General features: G+C 37.2%; 1 protein-coding gene and 1 long non-coding RNA gene across 5 annotated transcripts in view; one reads left to right on the top strand and one right to left on the bottom strand.

Annotated features, from left to right (window-relative positions):
• LOC143710738 (uncharacterized) overlaps positions 1-19,279 on the bottom strand; it is a 172,697-nt gene that overhangs the window by 137,689 nt on the left and 15,729 nt on the right. The gene's annotated exons all lie outside the window — the stretch shown is intronic.
• Positions 1-19,279, top strand: part of usp10 (ubiquitin specific peptidase 10) — a 37,104-nt gene that overhangs the window by 3,397 nt on the left and 14,428 nt on the right. For 2 of the 4 annotated variants that reach the window (XM_077201847.1, XM_077201846.1), the window contains exons 2-5: positions 14,155-14,223; positions 14,879-14,924; positions 15,287-15,346; positions 16,203-17,390. In XM_077201847.1, coding sequence (XP_077057962.1) covers positions 14,155-14,223; positions 14,879-14,924; positions 15,287-15,346; positions 16,203-17,390 — 1,363 coding nt within the window. The remainder of the gene's footprint in view (positions 1-14,154; positions 14,224-14,878; positions 14,925-15,286; positions 15,347-16,202; positions 17,391-19,279) is intronic. The other 2 variants (XM_077201849.1, XM_077201848.1) reach the window with 1 other exon arrangement.

Raw genomic sequence — 19,279 nt, 5'->3', positions numbered from 1 at the left:
CCCTGATATACTGATTCTTATTAAAGCTACAAAAGTTATTCAGCCAAGAGCAGTGAGTGATTCTCTCATTGTCTTTTGTTCATGACCCGTTATTGCAAGCCGTTGCGATATGCATATCGCGATATATACATGTGCGATATTTCGATAACTTCGATATATTGTGCAGCCCTAATTTTTAATTTGTAAAAAGTACTTACAATTACATTATGTACTAATAAAAGTTAAGATTTTAAAGACTGTAAATGAAATAAGTTGATCAAGATTAGTTTTGGAATCGGATCGTGACTCCCAGAATCGAAATCAGATCGGATTCCCCAAGCGGCAACGGCAGTTCATAACATGGCAAGCATTCGCCATTCTAATGTGTTTTTCAACCGTATAATATAAACTGTCATGTCTACCTCCACTACTACTCCGTCTCCACTGTATTGTCTGTGTCCTTAAGTCCCAGAATGCATTACATTGCTGATGTCATGTTCCCATTCTCTATAGGTTCATCTCATGTCAACTCAGAGGTCCCTGGCTCAAATTGTTAATTTTGTTAATATCTTTTCTGGTGAAAAACGTTAATGAAGAAAGCCAAAAAATTCAATGTCATGGATGGTTATTGAAATCAACATGCAAATAGAAAAGTTTGCTAAGAACCAGAATGTAAAATCATATTAAGATATCTTTAATACCTAAGTTACAGGCGCGCAAATTTAAGGAAAAAATATTAATGGTAATCGGGCAGGAATGTTCTATGCTTTTGTTTTGATAGAGGGACAAAAGATGCATTTCTAGTTTGAACATTATTTGTTCTTCTGACATTCCTCTTTAAAGGAAAAAGTATCAGCTATGTGGAATGTGACCCATATTTTGGCTTTTTGACATTCAATATTTTGGCATCACTATTTGTTTGTCTTTCACCTGAAAAAATGTGAACAAAATATCAAATTTTGAGCTGGGGTAGTTTCTGAAATTTGGTTTTGCCACGGAATGGCCATATACTGTGGTCATTTAGCAAATATACATTTAGATAATTTTTTTTATAAGTATTTGATAAATGTTTACTTCCTAGAAACCTCACTTTAGTGAATCCAATCCAGCGATTAGATCTGAAGTGTGTATTTGTAGCCTGTATAAAATGCATGGCACTGTGTCAAACTAATATGCAATGTGTGGTGTTTGTAAATGTGTCAAATAAATTTAATTGCAGCATGTTATTTAAATTAAATGAAATAGTGTGAGGTATATTGGCTTTATATCAGCCATCGGCCACCCCTGCTCTGAGATCTCGCCATCAGCCATAAAAAAAAAAAAAAAATCCCATATCGGTTTACCACTAATATGCACCACTGCAGTATTTTTAACCAGACTGGTTTATGTCGCCTAACTGTAACTGCCATGGTTGCATACACAAATGTCAAACAGAAGTTGTTAACTGTGATTTAGAATAAATGTAAACTCTTGTTGAAATCCCACATCACGTAAACAATAGTTTCCAACTGAAGTCCATGCTTGACATACATACTGCTCGCTACCCTCAGATCCCCTTGGCATCGATCACACTTTCAGCCATTAAAAAAAAGCTTGGTGAGCCGATGTGTCTGTTAATGTTTAGTGACAGACTATGCAAAACAGTGTTAACAAGGATAGGGCCATGTTGTATTGAATATGTGAGGAGAATTTGAAGACTATTCCTAGAATGAAAGAAACGCCTGAAAATAGAAGTTGGATGTATTGCAATTATGGGTGGAGGAGTTCATGATGTGCCAAGTTTAGAGGATATCCCTCAGTTGTAGCCTGTTATAGATGAAAATGAAATAATGCAGGCAGCTTGATGGGCATTCTCCAAGTATGATGACATCTGCTTTATAAGTTCAGTGAGCTGGCGTTTGGGATGATGGCACTCCAGTTGAAATGCCATGGCTGAACATGTGGCTAGTAGCACAAAAGTAAAACTTTGATAATCTCCTGGTGTATATAGTCCCGCGCAGGTATATTTAGTGATCTTTTTTTGGATCGATTACAAACAAACAAGGTGGAAAATCTTGCCTCGTTTCTAAGGCTGTACGATTCTGAAAAATCTAATTGGGAATTTTAATCTAACCATTTATTTTAATAAAGCCCTTTATCTTCTTTATTCAACAAAGACAAGCAATAAATCATTGTATAGTAGGGGTTAGGGCTGGGCGATATGGCCAAAAAATCATATCTCGGTATTTTTCGGTTAAATTGCGATATATGATATATATCTCGGTACTTTCTACGTTTTTCTATTTGGATAAAGAAAATGTATTTATTTAAAAAAAAAATGTATTTCACATCCTGCTCAATGATATCCAAACAATGATATTGAAGGATATGGAAACAAATAGGGAATGTAATGTAGGCTATGGAATATATAATGTGCAAAAAGGTGGTTAAAATCACATTACATTCTAACTTTGTAACATTACAAACTAAAAACAAAATAATGCTTTTTTTTTTTTAAATGACTAAAGGCTAAACTAAAAATGAAAATAAAAACAAAAGCACTAACTAATTATTTTAGCCTGCATTTGATTACCCCATTATAATGGTCACTTTCATAAAAATATACTTGTAGGTTTAAAATTCCACATATGGCACATTTATTGTCTCCAACAACAAATATTTTAGTAATATGTATTTTAGTCAGAATTATTGCGCAACTGTTCTATTATGCTCGTCTGTTTGGCGCGCATGCGTGCGGCGGCGCTCATTCACGGAAGCTTGAATTTTAGCGGAGATTCATTTGCAGAAGCTCGTCCTCTCCTGACAGTGAAATGGACATGTTTGTTTGATTTGTTTGATCATTTACAGATGGAGAATATACCTGTGAAATGCAAGTAAAGCACTGAGGAAAGCACAACGTCTCAAACGCATTAAACAGCGCCAGTATTCATCTTTCAGTCACTAACAGTAGGCTATCTGTCTGAGCATCTGACAGGGCAAGCTGCTTTAAACTTGTTAACTATCTTACCAGTTATTCTGAAGCGCTTAATAAGCTTGTCATGTTTAGGACAAATTGTACTGTTCTTTCACTGCAGGAGCTCACACTGCGTACTCCACTATTTTTCAGATGTGCTCGTATCAAACTACTGTATCGATATAAACGGTATTGCCTCATTCCATATCGTGGGGAAATAAAATATCGATATATTGTACAAACTCGATATACCGCCCAGCCCTAGTAGGGGTGGCGGTCTTTAGGCACCTCATGATCCGATTCCAATTCTGGTAGTCGCAATCCTATTCCGAACAAACACGATTCTTGATCACTTTTTTTTTTAAACCTAAAATAACTTTTTTTAATTACATGCTTTGAAATTAAATTAAAAAAACTTTTAAATAGCCTATATAAACTAATATAGCTTCAAAACATATTTAAATAATAAAGTGAAACAAAAAACAGTACAAGCAATGAACAAAGTGCTTTCATTATCTGAAAGTTTTCAAAAGCTGTGAGTGTTTTTCTCTTTTTCATCTTTACTGTTGTTTAGGTATTACTGATGACATCATAGACGGCGGGAGATCCGATAAGCTGCATTCACACTAATGCACAGATCTCTTGTGAAATATAAGATGTGGTTTGTCCTGTCTGTTTAATCCCTTAAGACATTACTGACTTTGTTTGCTTTTATGATGCGTAGTTAATGTATTTTGAGACGCTCTTATAATTAACCACTGACTGTGTCACACACAGCCGCATGCTTGAGCACTCTTCACAAAGCGCATGTCAGCAATTTTTGAAATGGAAAGCAGCCCTCTTGTCAGTGAGTTTCATATTTGTAATATTTAAGCCCACCGCATTCCAAATGAATCTTTCGTAGAGCATTTGTAAGGAAAATACCGGCGAGGAATACCACACACTGCAAGCGTAACATCAAGCAAACTGCACATTGATATGTAAAAAGTGAATGTCCTCGTAATACACTTACCTTCAGTCCTCGATGTGTGCAAACTAAAATGTATTTAGGAGCCCGTGTGCGAATAAAACAAAATCCCTCCGGAGAGATTTCTTACATTTTATGTGAAATGGTGAAACAGATGTCTTAATGATCATTTTAAGATGTCCTATATTCGGGAGATGGATAAATCGCGATACAACCTAATGTGGTTAAACTTCAAAAGGCTATGATTCAATTAAAAAAATGGAGCGCTGCATGTTGCAATGTCAAAAGGCAGTGTTGCGCGTTCTACAGGCTCGCGCAACAGCGTTTCAGACTGCAAAGGATCATCGCAAAATGGTATAGACATTTCAAAATAAGAGTCCCGTCACACATTGTGTGTTAGTTCTTTTTTCTGGCCTTTATTGGTATTTTGGTTACACAATAAACTATTTAAGTTAATTTCCATTTAATTCATAGTAAACTAATGTAATTTCTTGCAGGGATGTACCAGTATCACCGGCAGGGGCTTTTAAATAGCTAATTTGAAGATGAAAGTAAAATGCGCACATCCGCACTGGCATTCATAGCGCGGTGCAGATCAAGCTTTTTTAATTAATTCCTATGGAAGTTGAGCTTCCACTGCTATGAACTGAAAAAGCTTGTGCTGTTCTGCTCGCTCCGCGTGAGTGGACACGCACCGTTATTAATGCCTGTGCGACCGTGCACATTTTAGTTTCTCTTACAAATAAGTGCCAATTTGGGGTGTAGACTGCTTGAATCGTTGGTTAATTTGCCTATTATTTTTAATGGAAAAACAAAACAGTACAATGACAAACTCGCTTAAATAGGCGCTTTTACATTTTGCTTTGAAACCAAATCTTCCACCGTCGTCTTGTCAGTCAAGAGTGAGGCTAAATGGCGAAGTCAGGTGAAATCTGACTCCTGCTGGTGATCTGTGCTGCGTTTCTCATTCGGCTCACGCTTTAAGCAGACACGTTCAGTTTTTAATTCTAGTGTCTGTTCTCTAACTGAACTAAATTATTTTATTACTATAAAAAAATGTAAACAACGGTGGGGATGGTGCCGTGGTGGGCAAGTGATTTAACTGGTGTTGTGGCTGAACACCGACTATCGCAGCAAACCTAACTAGTATCAAGGTCATTATAGTTTTCTAAAACTATGGCCTATGGCAGTTAGAAAGACAAAGACTATTAACTGTAGCTAAGGCTAGATTACTAATTTTTCATGCATTTACTTAGCAGATATGAGTATTCAAAGATATTTTAAGAATGCTTTTTTTAAAAATGAGGAAGGAAAAAAAAATGGCACTACAGCTAACTTAGCCAGCGTTAGCCTGAATTGGCAATGAATAATGCAACAGCCTTTATTATGCGTCTCACTTAATTTGACGTGAAATTACAATAGAGGTCAACAATGAAACAAAATGCAGAGACAAAACTAAGATTCAAGCTTGTTCTCCATTCCAGTTTGTCAGTGATGCTGGTGGTATAGTAGTGAGAGTGCTGAGGGAGAGGCGGCAGCAGGTCAAAGTGTAAAAGCATATTTCCAAGTGTCCCATTCACAGATAGAGACATTTTATGACAAAGCAAGGAGAACTCTACCATTTAAATGCTGTAATATCAATACTTTTTAAAGCATAATTTTCAATGCATATTAATGCATAATATTATGTAATCAAAATGAATTTCATTATCAAAACATGGTTAAAAGTCACACATTATTTGTTGGTTGTCACATGTAGTCGACCATTTTTGTGCCGTGGATAATAGGAGGATTTTCCACCCGGCTCCCACCGCAAGTATATTTCAAATGATGTAAGTTATGAATGGTTGAAGATTTTTTGCTCTAAAGAAGCATTGAAGCAAATGTAAATATGGTGATTCAGTAATTGGTTGTATAAGCCAATTTGATTTGTTGCTTGACCTGCATTGACATTCACATTATATTGCTGGTCTGAGCAATATAAAGGTCTCGCCATACCATGCTAAGAGAGGCCATATCAAAAAGCATTTGAATGTGGAAATGGTCGTTTATGGAGATGTCAGAAAGTTATGCACTTAAGGGCTGAAACTAAAAATATCCAGTGACTTGTCTGGCTGGTCCATATTTGTCGGTTTGTTTGACACATTTTACATAAAACCAATGTGCACATTCTGCAGCTCTTGCTTTCTTTATAAATGTGGTTTATCACTTGAATGTACTGGAAGATAAGATCATTTAATTTAAATTTTTTACAAATATTTGTCATGTTAAAGTCAGCATGAAACAGAAGTTGCGATCGTCCTTTTTTCCCTGTGAATTTTGTTTTGTTTTGATGTAGGGCTGCAACAACTAATCAACATAATCGATTATTATCGAAAATGAAAATAATCGACAATGAATTTCATTATCGACTAGTCACGTCTGCGTGCTGTTCTAGGAAACATCAGCCAATCATGTCGCTTTACAGTAGTTAATAAGCGGTTACCGCGTCTTGCCCTCTCACGCTTTGACAGATGTGTGTGATGTTAAATGCCTCTGACATGTTTTTCTCAGCGCATAACTTGCATTTTATGTAGTGGTCGACCGATATTTGTTTTTTTATGGCCAATGCCGATATCTTAGAGAGCAGGGTGGCCAATATAAAGTATAATATTATAAATAATATTTATTTTAATCAACATTTAATAAATTAGAAAAAAATCTTTAAAATAAACATGCTTCTACTTTAGCCTAGATGACAACTTAAAATATATGAATATGTGAATAAAAAGGAAGTAAATACTGTAACAGGGCACTCAGTAATCTGGTAATTTCATGCGCACTGGTAATCATATTTTTTTTAAATAAATACTTTTTTGACTTTTACTTTTGACAAGGTAACGCTAATTTTACACACAGCACACAGTGAAAACGATATGAATATGACACAGTGGGCAACTGGATATAGCACACCATATTTTAAAATAAAGGATTTACAGTTTTTCGATCGCGTCTCGTGTGAAGCTGATATTCTGCTGATATACCGTCACTCGCAGTAACATGTTTATGCAGGCTACAAATGCACACTTCACAAGATATCACAGCTAGATTCAATTAAATCTGCAAGATTTGAGAAATTAAATGTTTATTAGATATTCAGAGATTTGTTTCAATGATGTAGATGCGCATTTACTGAATGTTGACAAATAAAATGGTATGCAAAAAAGTAAAGATTTGTGTGTTTACCAGTTCTGTCCAACAAAGTATTAGATATGACTGACAGAGACTGTAAACTAATGAAGAAGGTAGGGCTGTAGCGATTCACTAATCTCACGATAGGATGCGATACACGATATTCAGCTCACGATACGATATATATCACGATATTCAGCTAACGATACGATTCGATATAATTCGATACACTTACATTTTCTGAAAGATTTAAAGGGGACAGAGTGATTTTGGTGACATCTTGTGAGTGTTCCATTTACTTGGATTGAATTATTTGAACTGAAAACTAAAAACTTGATTTACACAATATATGTCTCTGACTGGACAAGTTTAAGTTATTCATTCAAGAGCTGTGAGTGATTTTCTCTGCCTTTTGTTGTTTGATTCACATTAATGGCTCAATCGTCAGCAGGTTTATTAGACGCTGCCCCTTTAAGACCGAGTGCAGATCTAATAGGTGACTGATGCACCATCATTTTCTCCTAACTATTTAAGTCCATTTAAGACATAAACTGTTTAATTGAATAAACTGTGTTTCAGTGAATCTCAGAGCTGGTCATTTTTATATTATGTATATTTGATAGTTTAGATGCGCACATGAAGCCCAAAGTTAAGTAGCCTATACTTTTCTTGTCTCGTTGCAGTCCATTTCGGAGCGCGCGTCGCCTTGTGAACAACTCTTGCGCAGATGTTTGTGCTTTTAATAGCTCTTTTAATGATTAAACGCGTCCGCAATTTAGCAACAGTAGAGACTGCATTTTACAACAATCACCGATCGTGCTGATTCTGACGGTATGTTTGGGTTTTAGGAAGAAATTACAGCGCATCTCTGTGAAGGGAAGGAATTTGCTCTAGACATAATGCAGTTAGTTTGCTTTCATCTCAAATATCATCTTTTTATAATCTCTGAAAGCCGAAATCTAAAATAAAATTAGAATATTATCCCAGATATAAAGTGTAACCACGTTTGAATGTTTAGTTCTGTCCTCATTGTCAGTGAGAGATCTCTCTCTTCTGGACTGCGAATAGCAAAATTGCATCACAGACAAATGGTTTAATATTATTATAAATAGAACTGGCTGGCGAGATAAACATGTTCAAGATTACGTCTTTATATCAATAATAAATAGTAGCCTACGTGTATTTTCTATTTTCTCCAGTAGGCTACCGACAGCAGAACCGAAAACGACCGAGCTTTAAAGCGAATAGGGGTAAACACGGGGGATTTGAATGGGACTTATGTATCGATACTCGCGGCTTAAAAAAACGATACTTTCTTGGGAAAAAAAATATCGATTTATATCGCAGAATCGATAAAATTGCTCAGCCTTAGGAGGAGAGTGTGATCAGGCGCTGCCGTTCTCTTCTCAGCCGCTGGTGTTCTCAGTGCCGCCGGTCAAAATAATAGTCCGGAGCGCCGTCAATATAAAAGTCCCGCTTCAACACATTGGCCAATCAGAAAAACATAGACATTTAGTCGCCCAGAGTGAAGATTTATTCGCATATGCGAGTGATTTACTCGCATTGTACAGGGTTGAGATAGCTAATTTGTGGTAATCCCCAGTCCAAATGAACAGCGATGGGGAGCTTAGTGTGGTACGTGTGGCACGCCTGTGGAAAATGGGCAAAGACACATTCTTTCTGTTGTGATTGTACTCGCCATCCAGAGGCCATTGGATTACTGCTTGCTGTTTGTCCCTTGTGGTGCCTTTTCAGCAGTGTAGGTTGGTAATTTACAAACAGTTACATGTGCTAGAACTGCAGTTTCTTTTTTTTCTTGCTCTCCTTTTTATGCAGCTAGTTGTGAATGTGAAGGGGTATTATGTGCACGTTTGCTGAGCCTTGTTTGGATTTTCATCTGACACTTTCAGTTTCCCTAAAGACCTGCATGAAAATGAAGTTTCTGTTAAGCTTTTTTAAAAAATTTTTATTTGGTTAATAGAGTCAGTGTAGTGATTAGTCTTTAAGTGCAAGAGTCTTTTAGTTAAACTGTTAGTGTTTGTAGGATTAAAGGGTTAGTTCACCCAAAAATGAAAATGATGTCATAATTGACTCACCCTCATATCGTTCCAAGCCCGTAAGACCTCCGTTCATCTTCGGAACACAGTTTAAGATATTTTAGATTCAGTCCGAGAGTTTTCTGTCCCTCCATTGAAAATCAATGTACGGTATACTGTCCTTGTCCAGAAAGGCAATAAAGACATCATCAAAGTAGTCCATGTGACCTCAGTGGGTTAGTTAGAATTTTTTGAAGCATCGAAAATACGTTTTGTTCCAAAAATAATAAAAAAGATGACTTTATTCAGCATTGTATTCTCTTCCGGTTCTGTTGTCAATCCGCGAGATTGAGTCAGTGTAGTGATGAGGGAGAGCAAAAGAACATGCTTATTTGGAGACAAGACATGCTTACTTTCAAGATCCGACGCATCCCAATCATGACACAGCGGAACCAGTGGAAACTGGATCTTGGGGTGAGGGTGGTTGGGTATAGTGGTTTGGGACAATGCGTGGAGACCTATCGGACATATCAGACACGGAGCGCACAGCTGAAACAGCGCAGGAAGATCATCATTCATCAACCAGATCTTGTTACTTATTCTATGTAATGATACATATATTTTGTGCTTTGTGGCGTTTACACAAGTAGTTCAGTAAAACACTCGTTTAGAGTTATTTTTTTTTGCGATCTTGATTTAGCCAATACCAATTATTTGCATGTTTATGTGCCCGATATGCAGAACTGATATTTATTTGTTTTATTTCAGTTTTTGACAATTATAACCGCAGTACTGAACAGTTTTATTTAATGCCTTTTAAATACTGTAATTTCACTCCCTCCTTACATACTAAACAAAACACACTAATCAATAAATAGGCCTAGTCTTAAAGAGTGCCAAAAAAGTGCACTGTCACTAAAGTGTCTTGTTTATAATTACATCTTTATAAGGTAAACAAACAGGTAATGGATATGATGTAAAAATAATTCTAACAAATTAAAAAATCATAAAACATTCTAAACCACCTGAATTAAAAAAAACATTACTGCTGTTGCATTTTTATTTATTTATTTGTAACAACAGCATATTAACAAGTCAAAATAAATGTACAAAGTCTAATGTTTTCAAATGGAGAACATGAATGACGAGAGTCTTATCATCTCCCCATAAATATAAGCATTCGTTTTAAACCGAGTGAAGAGAATGGAACACGCTGGAATGCGTAAACATTGTCAGAAAAATAAACAAAACAGTGAATATATCACAATTGACCCTTTGGTCAGATCGCCTGTAAATCAAACTCCCTGCAATCATAATCCGCCATTTTTGTCCAACAAAGCAGTAAGGACAGTTAGTAGATTAACATTGGAGGATTTGAATTAGTGTACTGACGTCTTTCCGCGGTTAAAAACAACATTCCTTATGTTCATTCATGTTTATTTGATGCTATAGGCCTAAATTAAATAGAAGAAAGAGATGATCGGTTCACGAGCAGCTTTAAGAGGCTCTACAGCGATCTGTCACGACACATTAAAAAGCCACAAAACGGTATTTATTGTTGAAATTTCTTTAAAAAAATGACCAAATTTGAAAGTTGAGATATCAAAAGTAACCTGGTCTGTCAGCATGTTGTCAGTGTCCTCTTTGCTCCACGATGTATTTTTCACTGCGTGAGAAGCTGGTGGAGCGTGAGACTTGCATGGCTTGTCGGTCATAGCAACGGTAACTAAAGGGGGCGGGTCTTTGCGAACGATCAATTACCGAGTCCATCTCATCTGGCATGTTATCAGAATTATTAATGTTTTTGTCGGTCTAGATTATGAAATGCCTGCTGACAGAGCGCTGTTTTTATCTGTGCGTTTACACAGAACGTGTCTCGCAGAGATAATTAATTTCCACAGAGCTGTAATTATTTAGACATTTATTAGCTAAATAAATGTTATATAGTAGATATTAATATAATTTAAGGAGTTTTATACGAGTGGATCTTGTTAAGTTACATACAGTGGCCATGCTGAAGCATCCGATCATCAAACCATGGAGTGAACGGCACTATGAACACGACTTTACGAGACTAATGAGGAGCATAGACCACAGAGAGAGAATTAAATTCAGCACTTTTATTTCAAACTCATGCATGGCTGTTTTGTTTTTTATCAGTGGCTGCTAGTTTATTAATTAAGGGATGCAAGTTATTTTACCCCTGAACACCACTGTTGACTCATCTCTCTCTAGACGCAGTGCTTTAATGGCTGTTTTGGCACAAGATGGCGCCATTATCTGCGAATCCGATATTTCAAAACTGACACCTGATTATGGGAAAATGCTTAAATATAGGGAAAACTATATATAGGTCTGTATTTTGTACATCTCTGTATTTTTGGGACTTTTGATAAAAAGGTCACCATTGTTCCAAATGCCAAAACCTTTGATTGCTTCGAGATATCAATACAATATTTGGCCCAGATTAGGGATGGGTGATATGGCCTAAAATCAATATTGCGATATACATTGCAGCCTCCTGCGATAACGATATATCACAATATATAAATTATAGAACAGGTTAAATGGACCATAAGGAAAGCCAAACTGCTAAATGTATTTATTTTTTAAGAAACGTACATAGTTTTGAGAACATTTATTATGCAAAACTGTAATTATACAACATGTTGCAGATAAATAAAATTCAAGTACACTATAGCTGCAGAGACTTTAACAAAGAAAAAGCTTAAAGTATTGGGTTTCTTTCCTTTAGTGCATGCCTGTTTCACACATAGGCTACTCTGTGTGCAGTGCGTGTTGCGGTGGTGTGCGGCGCAGGAGCAGCACGCGCTATTGTGCCTTCACATATGCTGCGTTTGCAGTGTGCAACTGATCTATGGCTGTGCGACATACACAACATTTATCCTCTATTTTTTATTTCAAATCACTATTTTTATTAGTTTTTTTATAAAATAATTTAAAAGTTTCAGCATTGCGATTCTATTTGTACACAGACAGTATGCTAGTAATATGCCTACACTCTTTCACAAGACTATTCACGTTTAAACTTAATACACTTAAACTCATTATTACTTCTATATAGATTTATATATTAAGTTGCTCAAGCAAGTGTCAAAACATTTATACATATATTTTAAGATTTAACACGATTGACAAAAACCGCTCTCTTATACGTTTTTCTTTTGTATTTAAATCTTTTTATATTGGGGTCAGAATTCCTCAGAATATTGCGGTCTCAAAAAACTTGTTTTTCCACCTCCACGAAGAGACAAGTGCAACCATTGTCACAGTCACGTGTAGTTTTCCTTGCTTTAATTACCCCGAGCTTAAAGTTAAAAAGAAAATGACTGTGAAAAATAGTAGTATAGTTTAATTAAATGCATTTAAGGAGAGATTACTATATTTTCATATCAATCCGTGTAAATTTTTGGACCATGAACCATGCGCTGTCACTTTATTTCAGCGCGTGCAGCACCGCAGAAATAGACTGCTCGTCGGACGGCTTAAATCCGAATCAAGTCCAAATAATGGATGTTGCACCGGTCTTTTTCACCAGCTCCTACATTTCGCTTTCAGCCATGTTTACTCAAGATGACGAATACGATGATGCGTTGCAGCCGGTTGCAGCTCTTGGCTCTAAATTCTGCGGGTAGATTGCGTCAACGTGCAATAGAATTAAAATCTCTATTTTAGGCCAATTTTGTATCGTTTATATTGTTTCTATTGCTCATTACTAGCCCAGATGCAGTTGAGTCCAAACTCGATTTTATGAGCTTCCATATACATCAATAACAACAAAATAAATTAATAAATTGCATCACTTTTTCTAGGTTTTTTTCAGTAGTGATGTAGCATAAAACCTCCTGGGTGAACCTCGTTCTAACAAATGAGACCATGCACTTGTTTATATCGTTTTTTTTGTGTGTGTTGTAGTTACTAGTTATATGCCATTACTTTTAAGAGTGCCACTTAGCCGTGAAATCATAAAAAAATGCATTCATGGTGTAAGTGGTTAAAGTTTAACACTTTTTGTACTGAAGTATGACAAGCAAAATCTCAAAAACTTCAAATTGCGAAGAATTACACAGAAAAGAAGTTGAGTACTCCTTTTATAATCAATGAAGCTGTCGATAAGATCAGTATGTTACTAAATGTACCATTGTTCTTCTATAGTATGAGTAGAATTTAATTTTTCATATAAAACTTAGGTTGTTTATTGTGTAAGAGTAAATTTTATCTGCATCTCAACTCAGGCTCACTGCTTTACTGTCAACATTTCATATCCAAGAAATAAAGATGTAATATTATTAGTAAAACAAAACAACAGTACATTTGTAATTAAATTGCCTCTAACAATCCCCCTTCCCCCCTCAGCGCTACCAAATCAGGTTCCTGTGCCACCATCTGTAGAACTTAGCGGCACCGGTAACACTTCTCTCAAATTATAGTCTGGAGCCCTAACACTAAGTGCATTGAAAGTGCACGCACTGTAAAATGAAGTGCAACTGTTGTTAATTGTAATCCACTTTTTTAATTCATCCCAAGTATTTTAGTCCTAAAGGCATAACATAATAATTTAAATACCTTCACAATACAATCAGTGATGTTTAATTTTCCACACTCATAGAATGTTACATTGTCCAAAGTGAATGATTGAAGGGTCTTTCTCTGCCAATGCGTTGTCCTGTAAAGTGGGGCACGAGGGAGCCATTTTGCCATGCTGCATGACTCATCACTTTCCAACTTGCTCTTTACTTTCACCCAACCTGATGTTGCAATCATGCGGTAATGATGGCTGCCACGTCCCCATTTACCCTCTTACACAGAGCTTTGATTGTGTTTTAATAAGTGGACTGAATTTAAATTATGGTCACATTGTAATGCTGATTCTCATGCCAAAAAGACCACCTCAGTCTTAAAGGATGCCATAATGCTAGAAAGAGGTTTTGCAAAAGTGTTTGCAATTAACAGAATTTTAAAATCAATGCTTACCAATCCTTAAGTTTCACCTAACATTATGTACTTTTTGTTTTTGTCTTTTACAGTACATCTTTGGGGAGTTCAGTCCAGACGAGTTCAATCAGTTCTTTGTGACTCCCCGCTGTTACGTTGAGGTAAAATAATTACACGTGAATACATCTCAAATACATAAAAAATGTTAGGCAGTCTTAAAGCTTTATTGCATTTGCCTCTTTCTGTCCTAGTTTACTGTTTAGCCTAATTTGAATGTTTGAAATTTGCAATGGAAATTACATTTTGCAAATCGTGTAATTTTAGTCATGTGTTTCTTCTCACAATTTGCAACATCTGTAATGGAATTTATTAACCATTGTGCTTTTGATCTTTTAGTGTAATCTTTAAGCCTTTTACATATTTAATGTTACTACTAGTGTAAGAAATGGAAGTGTTAATTTTACATTTAATTTTCCTATTGCTACAAAATGTTGCAAACAGGAATATGGGAAATGTAACTTAAAATACAGAAATTCACTGCCATCTTCCCTACTACATGTTATGCCATCATACTCTTTATCCACCTTTTACCCTACTTTTCTTCTGTACAAAAAATGGATGAGTCATTGTTATTTATTGCACATCCTTTGCTGTCCATTCTAATTGCAGATTAAACTCTGGCCTCCCACTCCAAATTGTGCCTGTTTGGATAACATGCATTTAGATTTATAGGATAGGTTATGGAATAAATGTTTTTGTATATGTACTTTTAATGACTTCATGTGATTGAGTGATCTCATGCTAATTTCTTATCAGCTTCCCCCCTTCAATGATAAAGTCTCCTGCATCAGCCATTCCTCAGGTAAGATCAAAGCCTCACCTGAATGTTACTACAAATACTGATACAGAAATAAAGATGTGATACAGATATGAGATCCTTAGCACAATTATGCCCACATAAATGCACAGAATGGTTTTCATGTATTATCCATTGAACATAGCTTACATCTTCACACATGAAATACAGAATTCATAATAATCATCTGTCCTATTCACATCCTAATCATTAATTGGTAGAATGGACCTCATTCATCAATGAGTTGAATATAAACATCCTTAGGCTACGTGCCCATCTCTGTAGTCTTAATAATCTTTCCCGAGATAGTATCATATTGCCCTCTCAGGTAGTTGTGACCTTCACCCTCATCTGTATCAATTATTTAGGAGGTTACTGCACTCCTGCTGTGCCTTACATAACGGAATCATTGAGACGGCAGGTTTGCGGTGAGTTATCGGTCCACTACACAGCGCCTTAATCTTCTGTTTTTGTTGCAGAACTCAACACTCAGGTCTTAAAAACTGACAGCTTTCTAAACCTTTCCCTTTATCTACCTTAAAACCTCACTTATTCTTGCCTGTCCATTTAATCTTTGGAGCTTTGCATGCCTAGGTGCCAGGCGTCTCTCTATGCATCTACCTGCAGTGCTTGGAGTTGATGGGAGGTTTTTGACACTTTTTTTTATATTACTTTTCTGGAAATTCTGTCTCAAAGCCCATCACATCTCAAGAGTGGTGTAAGAATGTGACTTCATGGGCCGTCTTTCAGGACCTCTAACAGAACTCCACCTGAAAATGTGGCAGTCTTGACAGTCTACAACCTGCTTATGAGTTTGTCCTCCATGCTGTCCTAAAATAAAATCTAAAATGAATACTAACAAAGGATGTGGTCTTATCTATTTGTGTATCCATTGCTTGGGAACTTGTGTTCCCATGATGACTTCAGGTTTCATTGTTTTTTTTTTCTAATTTTGAAACTCAAGAGTAATTGCATTCACTAACGCTGCTTTCATTCACTTCAAACTATCCTTTACTCCTTACTCTGCACAGTTCAGTACCACAGCCACTTTTTAATCAGATTATTTGTATTTGATTAATAACTACATGATGCATTGTAAAATAAAATCATCGTTGTTCATGTTTTTTGCCTTCAGTATTGCTTATTGAATGATCAGAATAAGATTTCTAACGGTAAACTAAGTTGAACCTATCTTTTTATTTAAAATCGAAGTTAACAATAGAAATGCCAGTTTGGTTTAGCCTGTTTATTGTGCATCAATCTAACTGATGTTTTGATCTGCAGGAGAGGACTACCAGCATATCGAGTTTGGCGTGGATGAGGTAATAAATGCAGAGCCTGTGGCAGTGAGAGATTCACTGTACAAAGTCTCCAGCACTCTTAATCCTCAGGCCCCTGAGTTCATCTTAGGCTGCCAGCCATCTCAGAAGGCCTTTCCCACAGCCACGCCGGTCGCTGATATCCCAGATGGTGCCGACTTCAACTCCCTATGCTGCGATGACTCGGAGACCTCAGTCAATCAGAGCTGTTCAGACATGGATGGGGTTTCGGGTGGCTTGGGACAACGGAAGAAAAAGAAAAAACGTCCGCCAGGATACTACAACTACCTGGAGGGTTCCAACAGTTCCGGCGTGGCCACAGATGGAGTGGGGGCATCAGGCCTTGTTAACGGACATACTTTAAATGCTTCACTCCTGGGTTCAGAGGACATGATGGGGGACATGCTAGCTGAGGCTGAGCTCATCCCCCCAAATTCTGTAACATCCACACCCCAAACCACCCTTCTTTCCCATCAGAGGACTTGTGAAAGCCCTGACAATTCAACATTGGACTTGACGAGTGGAGCTGCCTCTTTGTCAGACAGAAACGGGGCAGCTTCTTTGTCTACTTCCTCTTCTTCGTCCTCTCAGAGCAGTGGGGTTGCACAGGGTGGCAGGACTGCAGAGCAACATGCAGAACCCCCAGCTTTAGAGAGCCCAGTACTCCTGGGTAATGGAGGACACAGCTCCTCTCCACCATCTCCTCTTCCCCCTGCTGCTGCTCTGGCCACCCCCACAACCACAATTCCTGCTACTACTGATCAGAGGGAGGCTGAGGGCTCGGGGGAGGCTAACGGGCTGCCAGAGACAGCCTCGGCTGCTGGAGCCGCAGACGAACTCCAAGACTCGTCTGAAATGGCCGAGGTGCAGTCTTCTTCCTCAGTTACCCCTCTTTCGTTAGACTCTGAAGTTCAGCCGGTAGTCTCGCCTGTTCCCCCTGCAGCACCTGTTGCCAACCCTCCAAAATCCTGGGCCAGCCTCTTCCACAACTCCAAGCCTCTGCCTGGAGGTCCTCAGGCTTATGTTGAGGTGAAGAGCGTGCCTGCTGTTGTCAAGATCACTCCAGCTGCCTCTGAGTTGCCTGAAAAGGCCAATGAGGTGCATGAGGGCCCTGTCCCTGTGTCTGAAGACCCTATGGCCCCAAAATTGGCAGGTAAAACGACATGACAATGTTAATGGTTTTGAGTCCAAGCTGTAAAGAATGTTGTTTTGCACAAACATGCCAATCAACTGTCTGTTTTTAAGCAAATGCTGGCTTGTCTAAAGTGAAGATTCACCCAAAATGAAAACTGACGTTTACTCACCCTCATGTTGGGCCCGATCTGTAAGACTTTCGTTCATCTTCAAAACACAAATGAAGATATTTAATGAAATCAGAAAAATGTGTCACTCCATTGAAGGTCTATTCCACTTAAAGTTAAATGTAACCCATATGAATCAAGTGATATAATCCCAGGTTTTTGAACAGTTTTTTAATTTAGGCTTTTATTCAGATTGATCAATGCACATAAAATATGGTAAACAAAATCTCAACCATACTACTTTGATGCGCTAGAACAATCCCTTTACCCCTTCCCCTTAATATACCCCTTTAAGTATTTTTGTATCATTGGTTCACATGATCAAGGCCTCACTCTAGATATTTCCCATTTATTAGCCAGCTAAAATGTCAGTTAAGTAACATATTAACTTATTTAGCATTTAAATGATCAGTTTTAATCTGATAAAAGAATCATTATCTAAATGAAATTTCAGAAAATTCACTGTCTTTGAAATATGACTGTGAATTGATGCATATGTCCCGATTTAATTCTGATTAGCAAGATCTCGTTTCGATTCAGTGAAAAGGTTTCACTGGCCCCACCACATAGTTTTTCTTATTGTTGTTTTTAAACCCATGTATCCTTGTACCCATGTATAATAACGGGCATTGCGAGATACATTTTTTGTGAATTTGTCCGTTCAAGTGCAAAGGAGGCATGAAAGAACTCGTTGTTGTTTGTACGTTGTCTGAAAGCGCACACAAAACTTCTCACGCAGCGCAGTTCTTTCACATCATCTTGCGCTTGAATATTTAAATTGGCATGGCTTAAAAACACGTGAAAATTATAAACTGCTGTGACCATGCAGCACTGTTCCTTCAACTGTCTGGAATGTCTTTCACACTGAATGAAAGACCATAGTCCCCGTTGTAACATCGCACAAGGTAAAAAAGAGGATGGTATCTTGTGGATAAGACTAGTAATAAGGTTAGCGTCAATCATATCATGTACAATGTTTGCGGAAATACGAAAAAAGATCGATTCGTGGCTTTTAAGAATTTATATCGAATCAACCACATTTAAAAAAAAAAAAAAAAACGATTAATTGAAAAATCTAGTTTTTTACTAGCCCTACTTTAAAGAGTCTCCAAGCAGCGCTTTTGCCTACAATGACCGTTCAGTTGGACCATTTCTGTTAAGCTTAAAGCACCATGAAAGCGATCGATTCATTTTGTGTGCCATATTTAAGATCTTCTGAAGCCATAAAATAGCGGTGTATGATAAATAGACTGAGAATGTTGCCATCATTAGTTCGATTGCTTTTAAATTGAATTTAGTTTCTCTTTAGGTGGACAGACATGCTCACTACGTCTGTTGCTATATGGTAGAGAGCTGCATAAATGTTCTTAAGATTTTCCTTTTGTATTACTTTGAAGAAAATAACAGCATTTGGGTTTGGAACATTGAGTGAATAATGGAAGTATGTTTATCTAATGGTGAACTATTCCTTTTAATTCTGTGTGGTTCATGTTTCTGTCCACAAGATGGCGGCAGCAGCCTGTTTTGCTGTGGGCCCTAATCACTTCAGGGCCTTTTTGTTCAATTCTTTTAAAACCACATTTCCTCATCTTGTTGCTCAAATGAATCATGACAGGTCTTGAGAAAAGGCCTACCAAGGTGCTGTGTTTACCTATCATATTGTTAACAATGTGTTCAGAGTGTTTCTCCATCTGAAGAAAAAAAGCAGTTTCTTGCACCAGTTTCTTGTCAAGAGCCTGAG

Source organism: Siphateles boraxobius, unplaced genomic scaffold (genome assembly GCF_051911475.1).
Source record: "Siphateles boraxobius isolate OS27281-9 unplaced genomic scaffold, OSU_SipBor_1 48, whole genome shotgun sequence".
In the NCBI taxonomy this organism is placed as follows: Eukaryota; Metazoa; Chordata; class Actinopteri; order Cypriniformes; family Leuciscidae; genus Siphateles; species Siphateles boraxobius.
The sequence above is the reverse complement of the archived record's forward strand: the minus strand, read 5'-3'. Positions and strand labels throughout refer to the sequence as shown.